We start from the raw sequence: 13,935 nt of genomic DNA on the forward strand, positions 1-13,935 counted from the left end.
TCTTGTGGGTTCCATGAACATATTGGATAAGTTGTATGATTTAAATAGATTAAATACTCAAAGCACTATTTTCTAAAATATTTATATTAAAGTCTCCAAATACAAGCAGTTTTTTATTTGATTTTGTGATTTTGAATAAAACTTCATCCAAAACTTTCTCAAAAAGTTCAAAGTTAGCACAGGGTGGTCTATAAACAGACACAACAATGAATTGCTCTAATTCAATTGAGGCTAGCTCAATTATCCGCTCAATAGACATGCAGACACTACCATTTCGATTTTTATTTACTTTAACTTTTTCTTCAGTAAAATTAATGAACCTCCATGAATTGCAGCGGTTCTCGTGAACAAGCTACCAACCTGGTAATTGTTTAAATTAAAAATACATTCAAAACTTTTGATTGTTCTACCAATATATTGGCCGAAGTAGATACCCTTGTGGTACCTGGGTCAATTTGAATATTGTATGCTAATAAAACTTAGAAATATGTCTCCTATAAAAAAGAGATAGATACATTCTATCTTTTGTCAATATATATGATTTAATCAACTTATTTAGGTCAATTAATAAATTTACATTTTATTGTAAAAAAGTGTACTAGTATATCTACTTTCTACTTTCTTGCATATGGCATGTTACAAACAATAAACCTACAACCTGTATGAAGTTCCATCAAAGTATTGTTTAAATAAGTGATCACTTTTTTTGTGACAGAAATGCTATCACCGTATAGTATAATAACTGTAGATGTTGAGTCCAAATTTATTGTTTTTATATTTTCTATTAAGTGATATAACCTAGCACCAGGCAAACATGTGTTATATGTAGGTTGTTTTAAATAGACACTTATTATCTCGCTAAAATTTTTACCTAGCCCATCAGAGAAAATCTACCAAGTGTGGTAGATTTTCTCTGATGGGCTAGTAGTGACCAGACACTACCAGTTTACCACCAACTAGTTTGCCCACGACGGCATTAAATTGTTCCACAACGTTACTGTTAATATCTTCAATAAGGCTTCTGGAATGATAAGTAACACAGCCTGCAAGCATTCTGATTTTCTGCCAAACGCTAGAAGCATCAGATTGTGTTACAACTTCATTATAGTTCCACTCAGGAGCCCAAAATTTATTGAAACCAAAACTGTGTGCGGCATCACAATTGCCACATTAGATATTAAGTCTTACTAGCCCAGTAATTTCACTACCTACGGCCACCTTCCAACCAAAACACATTTATTCTTGCACAGTAGTGTTTTATGGCAGAGTGGCAGAATTCTTGTGCTAATAAGCCATTGGTATCCCATTGTTGAAAAACGTACAATTATCTAATCGTATAATATACACTTAAGTCAAGACTTCCAACTATATACTTCATTAACTTTCAGACATCGTACTTTCTGCATTACATACCCCCTCAATACAATTTTTTTTCATTCCTTTAAATGATGATTTTTTTAGTACACCATTGACCGCGGGTGACTGTTACGAGCTGGGTAAGACTCTATACAATGAAAAAAATTACAAAGACGCTCTCGAATGGATGACTGTGGCCTTTCGTAAATATGAATTGGTGCAAATCAGTTATTACTTTACTGAAGAGAATATTTTTGACTACATCGCATTCACAAATTATTTGTTAGGTAAGTTATACTGATATTATATCAATACCGATGTCATAAACGTGAAAATAACCACTCAAACGATAATGATGAAATTTAGTTTGACAGCAACATACTGAAGGAAGATGTTCAACATGGACTTCACGAACTCGTTACAACAATATTAGTCATTTGCCATTTCGTCTGCATGTTGCTGGTCTTAATGGACTGTCAAATACCAGTTTCCATCAATATCATTACAGGCAAACTGGATAAAAGAGTCCTCGCCTGCGGGGTATAGGGATGCGGTGATGACGACAGCGGGTAGGGCGTAACGTGGCTTGCTAACAGAGCTATGGCAAGTATGCGCTTGAATCCAAAGTTCTACCTAAAATCTATTTTTTCTAAGAAAGGAACGATTGGTAATCAAAATGAACCAGACTACAGTAGTTTAGATACCGATTATTGATTTTGTCAGCAATATAACTTTAGCTTGGGACTGAAAAACGAATCTTTCGGACTCATACTACGGTGTACACCGATTTTTTGCTGTTATTAAATGCAATCCGCAGACGCCTCAGTAAACAAACCTGACACAGTGCAGAACCGCGTTAGATCCGCCAGCGCTTCTTACGCAAGGTACTACTATTTTTGCGTGCTATCCACAGATTTCTCAAGTAAAATGAAACACCAAACAAAATTACGTACAATTCTTATCGACGTATCATCTTTCAAATCAGAGGAAGCCATATGCCTAATATTATTTAAATTGCTCCACGTTATGTAGTGAACTTCCATAAGGATTTAAAAAGACAGTATTGTTCTCTGGCTAGAAAAACTATGCTTCATGACACTATAAGTGCAAACACACAGGCATAGTTTCAGCTTTTTGCAAAGGATATCATAATATACCGTGTTACATACCTTCGACAGATCTAGTAAACATCTAAAAACTCGTGGACGTTGTTCTGGATATAAATATTGTTCCAATTTAAAATTTTCACAATTAAAACAAAATGACAACAGGTACGCTCATAACTCGTAGCAAGCTTCACAAGTGGGTGATAAAGTGCAACTTGATCTCGAAGCCTATCCGACTGCAGCGGGGAGTAATACAAGGCGATGTCATATCGCCAAAGCTGTTCACCGCTGCATTGAAAGATGTCTTGAAGATTCTGGACTGGAACGGGCTGGGCATTAATATCATCGGCGAATATATCAGTCACTTTCGATTCGCACATGATATCGTAATCATGACGCCATCAAGCATATGGCTTAAGTGTTCCATGGTCTCACCATGGAACACTTAAGCTCATTACTCATTACAGCTTCCCAAGGAGTAGGTCTGAAAATGAACATGGACAAGATGAACATCAAGTCTAATATCGATGTCGCACCTACTCCCATAACAGTTGGTAACTATACACTCGAAATTGTTGATGAGTACGAGTAGGCACTCGTCACATCCAACTCGAATGGGCAGTGTTCGGGTAGCTCCGCAAAATCTTCTCATCCCAAATACCATAGTCTGAAGATGAAGGTTTTCAACCAGTGTGTGTTGCCAGTGATGACTTACGGTACGCATACGTGGTCGCTTACTATGGGCCTGATGAGAAATCTCATGGTCGCTCTGAAGGCAATGGAGAGGGGCTCGTAGTTTCTCTGCGAGATCGGATCAGAAATGATGAGAACCGTAGAAGAACCAAAGTCACTAACATAGCCCAAATTATTACGGAAATGAAATGGCAGTGGGCAGGGCATATAGTTCGAAGGACGGATGGCTAGTGCTAGCGACCACTAACCGATCTGCGATCGATGATCTGGCCATAAAAGAACAAAAATAATTATGGGTATAAAATGGTTTAATAATATAAAAAATTGCTGTGTTCATAATATCTGCCTTCAGGTGACATAAAGAGCGCATTGGAGTGGACAAAGAAACTATTGATAGTGAATCCGAATAATGAGCGAGCTGGTGATAACATACCATATTACCACAAGTTGATTGCTGAACAAGAGGAAGCTTTGAAACGTAGCCGTCGTGGGGTAAATTAATTTTTTTAACCACCACCACTAAGACCACACAAAAAAGAATACAATACTGAAAGAAATCAATAAGACGTTGCTTTGTATATACTGTGAAAGAGTCTATGCTATGTGGCAGGTGATGTTTAAATCCCTAGAAGTTTAAATTCCATAAGATTTTGCTGAAAAGGACGAATAATCAAGTGTGAGGGTTAGTAATCGTAGGTGATAGAGTCTTTTCTGGTAGTTTTATTCGTCATTCTCATTGCCTTCTGCACTAGAATTCATAAATTGCTGAGGCACTGAAATGAAAAGAAGAAGAGACTTGGCATCGTAACTCGTATAACCTAACACTTAAGGTCTTCCGATTGGCTAAATAATTTGATATAATTTGTGTACAGGATATTGGGGAAAAATTAAATGAAGAAATTGAGAACATTTCTACTGCCTACGATATTGAAAAGAAAATTTATCAGAAACTTTGCCGAGGGGAAATTAAGTTACTCCCAAGCATGGCTAAAAGGTATTTATTGTTCTAGTACTAAACTACACTCAATTTATATATTACGTGTTATATTTAGCTTCTGAAGAATTGCCTAATGCACTGTAATATATTTAATTCTTCTAGTGTTCTTCTTCTTTCATCTTCTATTTTGATGTAATGAGATAAAAAACCCCTCTTTGATAGGAATGCCTGAATTTTATAGAGAGATTTTCTGTTTGATAGTCAACTTTGTTTCAAGTTCATTTCACTAAAGTGACTTCTTCTGTGCTTTATTGGTTTCTTAGATACTTATTTTACTTGCAAACATGCAGATTTGTTTTGATTTTCATTGCTTTTATACAAAACAACATATTCCTTCTGTCAATCCTGACTCTTATGCTTCTCACTACAAGTCCTGACAATACTTCCTTTGGATTTTCTGCTGTAAAGAGTGAGCTCAACTTAGAGGGGAGCCATTTTTCACAAGCACCATTGAATTGAGGCAATTTATTGTATTTGACTGCGTAGTCCGTTGTTCGTGCTAAGTAAGCGATAGCTGATGCGAGTTTTTGAAATTTGCTCTTCCATCAGATAGCTTTTATTGGATCACAATTACTTCCAATTAGATATCTACACATTATTAAACATCATTAGGTATCTCAAAATATCTAGAAGATATAGAAAGAATAGAATATAACTTTATTCATAACAAACCATGACCACACAGTTATTAGACAACTAACCAGAATGTTGCCCATTCGGATTTGTCCTAGAACATTTTCTAATACATTTAACTTTATAAGTATAATTTAATAATACAGGTCATTACTAAAAAAAAGAAAAAAATAAGTATTGTACGGGAATGATTGTTACTGAATGGGGCTGACTCAGTTATACAATGCACTGGCGTGGCGCCAGTACCCTGGTTTTCAGCATTCCTATAATTATTAACTCCGAGAGAGTAGCAACTAATAGACATTTTTAACATATTGTTATGGATATAATCAAGTTGTTTACGAAGGAATCATGACAAAGGTAGAAACGTTATGTTTGTTTTCAGCTTAACATGCCAATACTTGACAGGAGAACACCCGTTCTTACGGTACGCGGCCATCAAGATGGAATATCTGTACAGAGACCCGGATATTGTCTTCTATTACGACGTGTTGAGTGACAATGAAATTAATATTATTAAAAAACTGGCTACACCTAAGGTACTCACCTTATTGAGGAATAGAGCTATTGTATTTAATTCTAGTGTAGTTGTGGTACCCTTAGTCTAGCCGGATTCCTGTGCAAAGGAGCCTCCCAGTGGTAAAATATTATTATTAAAATATTATGCTGTGTTATATATGTTATTTTGTGAAACAAAGTTTTATTTGCGTCCTGGTTTCATAAAATCACACAATTGCTTTTTTAAATCACTAGTATTTAATATACGCTAGGAATCCGGGTTTGGGGTTTGTAGCAGACTGACTACAACTACCAGCAGCTATCGCATTTGAAAGGTGTTCAGCGGATGAGCTCACAGGGGATATAACTAGGACTAGTTATCTCTCCTCTGAGCTCATAGTGATCTCGAATCGAGTGGATACGACCAAGAACGCCAAATAAGCAGGGAACGCAAACTTGTGTCTTTTTAGGGTTAAACTGTACTTAATTTTACCGGCCACATTACAAGCGACTTTGACAAAACAAAGATAGTGGCAAAACTTTTGTTAATTTCTTACCTGACCCAATAATGATAATTGTTGCGATCAGCAATCAAAACTAATTATTTCACCCGTTCGGTATCGAATATAAATAAAAATCGGTACAAACTAGGTTAAACCAGTTTCTCTTATCGGCCTTTGTACAAACCTTATTAGCCTAGGCTGAACAAGTTTAGCCTAACATGAATAAGTACACCTGAGTATTAACTGGTTCACCTAGTCTTTAATAGTTCTGCATCGTTAAAAATAATACGCTCAACGACAACGGCCGAAAAACACGAAAAAAACACACGGCCGTGTTCACGACAGAGAGACTGATATCGACTATTTTCTTTCAAAGTGTGTTTTATTTCAACCATTAAATTATCCATGATGATGATAAGAGACTCATACTCTTAAATTTATTGGTGGCATGAAAAGCATTCGTGTACAGTCATAAGGTATATTGTGTAAATTAATCAATTAGTACTTACATTGCATTCATTATTTTTCTTGTAGTTCTACCGCGCGGTAGTGCACGACACGAAAAAAGTTGGGGTGAAACCGGCCCATTTTCGCATCAGCAAAACTGGGTGGCTGTATGATGATGAGTCTCCCAGTATAGCGCGCGTGTCTCGCAGGGTCTCGGACTTCACGAACCTCGACATGAAGTCTTCAGAGCCGCTTCAGGTCGCAAACTACGGCATCGGAGGACACTATACAAAACACTATGACTTCGATAGGGTACTTCCTTACACTATTTACCAGTGACATTCGATACACATATAAAGACATATCATTCGTAGTCTGATAGCGGAACGGCAAAAGTAAATGCGTCAATGTTTGGATATAGCAGTCGATGCTTATTATGGTGTAATTTTCCATGTTCCATAAATCGGCTTTGTTTTAGTATGACGTCATATGTCTATATGTATGGAGCGTCATTGCTTTTTAAATAGGTATTATTTTTTTTATAGAAAAGGAGGAAAAACGAACGTACGGGTCTTACGGTACGTACCTTGTGTTAAGTGATCACCGCCGCCTTCTCTTCGTATTCTGGCATTAATCTCACGAGTTTTGCTTGAAACTTTCCTTTGCATATCTACTTTGTAGAATTATTACAGGCAGAAGTCTCGGACAAAGTCTCTGGTGACAGAGCGAAATATTCGATTTTGCATCATTATATGTAGCATTGCATTCACAGCCTTATACAAACAATACCTACAAACAATACCTACTAAAATAAGAGTGAGTATCGCGTGGCATCTCATAAAAGATTTTTCGCTCAACACTTTGACATTGCGTGGCGTTGTATTCAAAGTGCGGTCGAAACACAACTGAATGAAAACTCTACCTAATAGACGCGTAGGCAGAATTTTACTTCAGACAATTATTGAGCATGATTGTGAGCCTTGATGTTTATTGTACGACAATTACTTTTACTTTGACGGTCGAATAATATCGAAAGTCAATAATACTGTGTCTGTCTGTCTGAAACTAACTATATTATTTTAAATTACTCTGTTTGCAGCCCGGTGAACTTTCTTTCAGAAAAGAAATTGGAAACAGGATTGCAACAGTTCTGTTTTATGTAAGTTTAATCTATACATTTCATCATTTATTTTAGCTGCCATATGGAAAGGATCTATATAATATTAGGAATGTGTATAAAGAGAGGGTCGTTGCAACAATAGAATAGCATATATAAAATCGACACATCTCATGAAATCGAATCGAAGAGTAAATGCGTCTTAAGAGACAGACGATATTCTCTGCTTTCAAATCAATGCCAAATTTTTTCTAAAATGTCATGTATTATTCTTATGTGGCAGCCCTATGTCACATTACGTCTAGATAGACCTGTTGTCCCCAGTCTTAAGTACCTGCTGACCGGACGGGCGATATACCGGCCGCTGACATTAGCCGCTCGATATTCACCAATGGGCGATACGTACTCGATCTCTGAGCGACGCGCTTAAAGTATGTAGAACGTAAACTAGTTCGATCACCCGAATTGCACACGCTTATGAGCAAATATAAGTATAGTACTAGGATATATGGAGCCTTAATCCAGTGAAAAACCTAGCAAGTACGTAGTATTTCCAGTGTTGGATTAACGCATAGGCCCGTGAGGCCCGTGCCTAGGGCGGCACGATTTGAGGGGGCGGCAAAATTTTCAGAACGTTAAAATTTAAGACCCGAAGACTAATTTTTAAATTGGCTCTGCTTTTTTTTCGACTATAATATAATTCATATTTTTATTGACTTGACATGAAACTTTTCTCTTATCTATCTTTGATGAGATTACTCTTACAGATATATTCTTAATACTCTTAAGTATATAAAGCATTTGAAATTGCTTATTGGTTTTGAATAATCCGCTTTTTTGAAAATCGAAGAGTTTCAAAACAAAAATAAGGAAGTTATAGTTTTCACCTCGATTTTCAAATATCTTGTTTTCTTAGGATCTGCATATTTTGAGGTCCTAGGAAGCTATTCTGAGTAGTTTTAGCATGACGTCCCGCCCGTGTGTATACAAAATTTTTGTCGTACCATATCTCAAGAAAGAATCAACTGATTGAGACCCGCGACACGGCGTTCGAAAGGGTTAACCAAGACTTAGATCTTATTATTTTTTGTTGTGTCAATCGATCGAACGATTTCAAAGATATTCAAAAAATGAAAATTGAAACAAAAATATTTTCCTTTTTCTTGAAATAACTTTGAAATATCGCAACCAACCGATTTCAAAATAAAATTTTTTGTGCATTAAAAATTGCAACGAATGCCGCTGAGCCGAAGCCGAAATTGTATTCCGAGCTCAAAGAGTTCGGAAAATAGCGAAAAATTGTAGGGTCAACCGGTATCCAGATTTATTATTTTAATTTCGGTGTTAGACGTAAATATTATGTATAAATTAACATTTGGCATTCAATTGAAATTCAATACTTTTTTTTGTTAATAGAAGTAAATTCTCTCATACAAAATAAATCCTATTTATTCCATATGAAATTTAAAAAAAAGAAAATAAGTAAAAAAAAAGAAAATTTAATTTTTATTTTAATCGAAAAAAGAAACAATATTTTTTTAAGTGCAAAAATGGTATATTCTTAAATTTCAATAAATTTATGAAAATTTTATCAAACTGAAGTGAATATATGTTGAAACACATAGAAAGATTTTATTCCACCTTGAAAAGGGTTAAATGTTATTTACGCTCAAGTATGGGCCAAGATAGACTTAATAATAAATAATAAAATAAGCGATTTATATAGAAATCTTTAATTTAAATCCTTCATACATTACTTAGTTCACTTAATTCTACTTAATATTATTATACTATAACTTTAACTCATATATATATAACTTTACTATAACCTATATAACTTCAATAGACAGTAATGCTTTGGCATTACTGTCTATTGAAGCTCAACTAGTTTAAGAAATTGATTACGATGACATAGTCGATGCTTTTGCTCAGACAAAAGCCAGGAAGAAGAGATTTACAAATTGAGCAATTCATTACAATTTGAAAAAAAAAATGCGTATTATTATTTGTTATGCTAGAGTTTAATAAAAAAAAATGCATTATTTAATAATTATATTTGAAGAAAAATAGAGCACTCTCTAGAGAAAAATAGAGAGTGCTCTATTTTTCGCGGCATATCAGACAGGGTCTAGGGTGGCAATAAGCATAATCCGCCACTGAGTATTTCATGACAGTATTTTAATACCTAGTAGTCTTCAATTTATCTGTTAATAGGATGCTTATAAATTCGTTTTGTGTATGCTAGTCGTAAAAGTTTAAATTCATCAACAACCGTTTTAATTTTTAGATCGCGATGTATACGACTGTTAGTGACTAGCTGACCCGACAAACGTTGTTCTTTTCATAATAAAAAAAACTCTTGCGGATGTAAATTCGTAAAATCCGTTATCCGTAAATTCTTAGCTGACCACTACTCGGTGAGAAGAATATTCCTACCAAATTTCAAGTCTTTAGCTTTAATGGCTCCAGAGATATCGTGATGAGTGATTATAACGTGGAAATCTCTTATATATAATATATAGATATAGATGTATTAAGGTAATTGAAAACTCGATAATTGATACGATAAAGAACGGGGATAACAACTTTTTGCAATTTACACACGCTGCAAGAAAACCCACTAACAACAAGACCTGCGTCGTTTCAGCACGAGGTTTCCAATTAACGTCTGGGTGGCGATGATAGATGATAAACTGATTGGTCAAAAATAATTGCCACCAATATGTATTTAATTACCGCCAGATTTCTGGGATTTCTAAATACAAATGTTCCTGCTGAAATGAAAATGAAATGAAATGAAATGAAATTAGATCCAATCTTTGGCTCTTTCTTACTCCCTATCAAAATGTTCAGTATCCGCTCACACACAACACAACACAGTAGTTGGGTCGCTTGCCAGCGCTTGCGCGCTCAAGTAAAGGTGTATATTAGATCAACAATAACTTTTAAACTATTAGACCGAGAGCAGTAATTCCTATATCAATTTGTTAAGAAACATGGGTTAGTACTGTAGTTTTCGATAATGTTTCACAAATTTAAAATAAAGCACCCAGATGTGATCAAATACAAAAAAAAATAAAGTTTCTCACTTCGGCAATCACAAAAAAACCATACCAACCAAAAATTACCAGCTTTTCTATATTATTAGTTACTTTAGATCTTAAGCCTAAAGTTTTATTACTACATGTCGGGAAACAGAGTGTATATTATAATGTACAGATGACTGACGTGGCACAAGGTGGCGCGACCGTTTTCGTAGATATTGGTGTGAGCGTGTTCCCAGTCAAAGGTGCTGCCCTGGTCTGGATGAACCTTCACCGCTCCGGAGAAGGAGACTTGGCCACGTTACACGCTGCTTGCCCCGTACTGCTTGGCTCCAAATGGGGTAAGACCATCTATTTTGAATTGTCTCGGTGTGATTTTTTTTAATTTATTATTATTTCTACCAATATTCGCTTTTAATAGTGCATTTTTTTCTAAAACGTATTTATTTTCTACTTCGTAGGGTAGCTCGACTGGTTGTCTGGTTTTTTATTTAATCCTTGGGGTTTAAACAGGTAATGGGGTAGTTTACAAACTAAGGTCGGCACGTTCTTCGCACTCCACCTACTTACATTTGATTTAAACATTCTTATCACCCGTAATATATTTAGGTTGGTCCAGAGGTGGAAGAATCTTATCGATATCGGATAACAGAGCGTTTTGACATGTCTAAAAATGCGGCTTGACAAACGGTCCTGTTAAATCGAGAACTTGATGACAGATTGTCATAGTGTGCATTTCGCCTATTGCTTCCCCGGGGCGTAAAAACAATAGGGTAGTCCAAGGGTGTCGTAAAAGGCGACTACGGGCTTTTTGAATGTGGGAGAGTCTCGCTGCTATCTTATGACGTCAGCACAATCGGGCCAGACTCGTCCGGGTTACTTACCAGTTCTTCCTCTTTTGCCTTATGGAATAACTGTCGATTGAAATAAGTCAGACGTTCATTTATATATATACGGGTAGGTATACCATCTGTGATGCCCGACGAATCGATGTTCCGCCGCACGTGTGCTGACTGAAGGACGTCGTCGCGCAGTGCCCTCCTGGACAGTCGGACGACCACGGGCCTCGGGCGCGGCTTATCATTATCACCGCCTGTTGACGTTAAATGACGACGCGGGCCCACGCGTTCGGCGCTCACAATGTCTTGTATATCAAGCGTGGTCCCTATTTTCTTCGCGACGAGTTGGCACAAATGAATAATACTTTCTCCTTGATGTTCAGGCAATCCAGAAATTTGAATATCATTCATCATGCTCTCCTGCTCTCTAACGTTCAAGTCAGCTTTTAATTGTGTGATAATATCTTTCATTTGTGTACACTCATTTTCTAGTGTACGTTCCAACACTCGCTGCTTGAGTGTTGTCGTACGCACCTCGACTTATGTATTTAATTTCGACATTTCTTGGCGATGAGAGGACATCTCAAGTCTAAGGAGTCTGATTTCGTCGGCCAAAGTATCGCAGGGGCTGGTTGCAACAACATTCTCCTTATTTATCACTTGCCGACCGTCGTTACTTAGCGATTCAGTAGCTATGGAGTGTTTATTGCCATCAGTATAACCACTTTCTTTGCATTCATTGCAAAACCACTTTGAGATACGGGAGTTAGGGCTAATATTTGTACAAGCCCGATGGTATACTGAGGTACATTTGCAACATTTAATAGAATCCGATGAGGAAAGAAATTTGCCACACGAATAACATTTGTTGGTTTTACTTGCCATCTTTATTTACAATACTTGGTGCAAGTACCCTCAATAAATTTTTGATATTCGTTTCTTTTATTCGAATATTGTAAAAAACACTGATATATTTGAAGATAATACTTATATATCACTTAAGTAATGTATCTATAAACTAACACATATATTTTTCATAAACTATAACCAACTATTTCCAATTTAATAAGGTACAAAAACATAGCAAAATTCACTAGCACTTGTCACTGCCGTCGCGTCGCGTAATATAGTATGAGTGGCGAACACAACAGTTCAACTTTAATGAATAATTATTAATATAACGCAGAGCAGCTCGAATTGTCGGGGACCCAGTGCTCTGTGAATGGCTGGATCACTTGGCGTTGCGTATAGACGTCGCTTCATTGTGTGTCTTTTACAGCATTTATCACGGGGAGTTTTTCAAAGAGCTGTTTAACCTGATTCCTGCCGCCGAATTCCAACTTCGCACGACACGCCACAAGTTAAGATATCATCCCCACCATCTGGATGTGTGGCGGTCCTCCACAGAGAGTGGTTTTCAAGTTCTTCCACGTACTACAAAGCTGTGGAATTAGCTTCCTTGTGCGGTGTTTCCGGGACGATACGACATGGGTACGTTCAAAAAAGGCGCGTACATCTTCCTTAAAGGCCGGCAACGCTCTTGTGATTCCTCTGGTTGCTTCGTTGGGATTGCTATTTTGCTCAATTGATGTTCTGTTGTTATGTTTACACAAACAAATTAATACATTGAAATAGGAAAACGCTTAAAATACTGTCTTCGCGCCTTAATAAGGCTACTGGAAACCCAAGCACTGGCAGCTATTTAGGTCAATGGATCAGCCTAGCTATCCAGCGCGGAAATGCTGCCAGTATTCTTGGTTCGCTTCCACGTAATGATAGTTTTAATTTTATGTAGTCATAGTATTGTAAATATAGTTATAAGATTTGTTTTGTTTGAATAAAATATGTTGTTGAAATAGTATATAGTAATAATGGAAATAGTAAAACTAGAATAAAAAAAATAATTAGAAATGATTGGTGCGACCTGAATCTCGAACTAGAGTGACACAAAATGCCAGTAAGATTTTGTTCTAGCGTCATCAATAATACTTACAGAAGCTATCATATATCATTCCATCACCGCCTGGCTCCGTGTTCCTTTTGTGTCTCGCATCAAGTGCCCTGCCCTAAAATAACATTGATACTGACATGTGTTCTTTATATTTTAGCATGCAACAAATGGCTCCATGAAATTGGTCAAGAATTCCTGAGACCATGTGATCTTGAGTATCAGTCAGAAGAAATGCACTTAAATTTACCACGAAATGTTCCCACGTCACTGAGTTAATTAATTTTCAAGAAAATATTGTTACAGTTACAGCGAAATTTATTATAATTGTTATCTTTGAATGATATTCAATAATATATATTATATTTAATAAATGATTGAAATGAGAACGAATGTGTCAAAGCAAAATATAATCATTAATACCTACATGTACAAAATTTACGTCGTGTGCCAATATTCAATGATAAACCTGCACAAGAATTTCAACAAGTTAAAACGTCTTCACTCTTCGAGGTCGTGCACCCAACTGCGTCTCAAGCGCATGTCCCACCTATATCATTGGGATATGCAATGTCAAGTTGTCACTTGTCAGTTTTAAAGAGCCCAGTCGAACCTTTATAATATTTTGAATTAAGAGAAGACGCGGCGAGAGGATTGTTATTAACAGGAGATAGAAATGAATGAACGAGAACCACTTTTGAGAAGATGAAAAGAAAGGAAGTTTGTCAAAAAACTGGCTTACATTTTTTGTATC

The 13,935-nt window shown here is 36.3% G+C and overlaps 1 protein-coding gene across 8 annotated transcripts in view; it reads left to right on the top strand.

Moving 5' to 3' along the window:
- The window catches only part of LOC126965388 (prolyl 4-hydroxylase subunit alpha-1-like), a 213,086-nt gene that overhangs the window by 172,608 nt on the left and 26,543 nt on the right, over positions 1-13,935 (top strand). For 2 of the 8 annotated variants that reach the window (XM_050808983.1, XM_050808981.1), the window contains exons 5-12: positions 1,462-1,643; positions 3,508-3,647; positions 4,028-4,149; positions 5,171-5,324; positions 6,321-6,545; positions 7,333-7,392; positions 10,570-10,735; positions 13,342-13,570. The exons of 4 other annotated variants lie outside the window; for them this stretch is intronic. In XM_050808983.1, coding sequence (XP_050664940.1) covers positions 1,462-1,643; positions 3,508-3,647; positions 4,028-4,149; positions 5,171-5,324; positions 6,321-6,545; positions 7,333-7,392; positions 10,570-10,735; positions 13,342-13,460 — 1,168 coding nt within the window. In that variant the 3' untranslated portion in view covers positions 13,461-13,570. Of the gene's footprint in view, positions 1-1,461; positions 1,644-3,507; positions 3,648-4,027; positions 4,150-5,170; positions 5,325-6,320; positions 6,546-7,332; positions 7,393-10,569; positions 10,736-13,341; positions 13,571-13,935 lie in introns of those variants that run through there. 2 more of the 8 variants (XM_050808975.1, XM_050808982.1) reach the window with 2 other exon arrangements.

The sequence above is a fragment of the Leptidea sinapis genome, chromosome 7, assembly GCF_905404315.1.
Source record: "Leptidea sinapis chromosome 7, ilLepSina1.1, whole genome shotgun sequence".
Lineage (NCBI taxonomy): Eukaryota > Metazoa > Arthropoda > Insecta > Lepidoptera > Pieridae > Leptidea > Leptidea sinapis.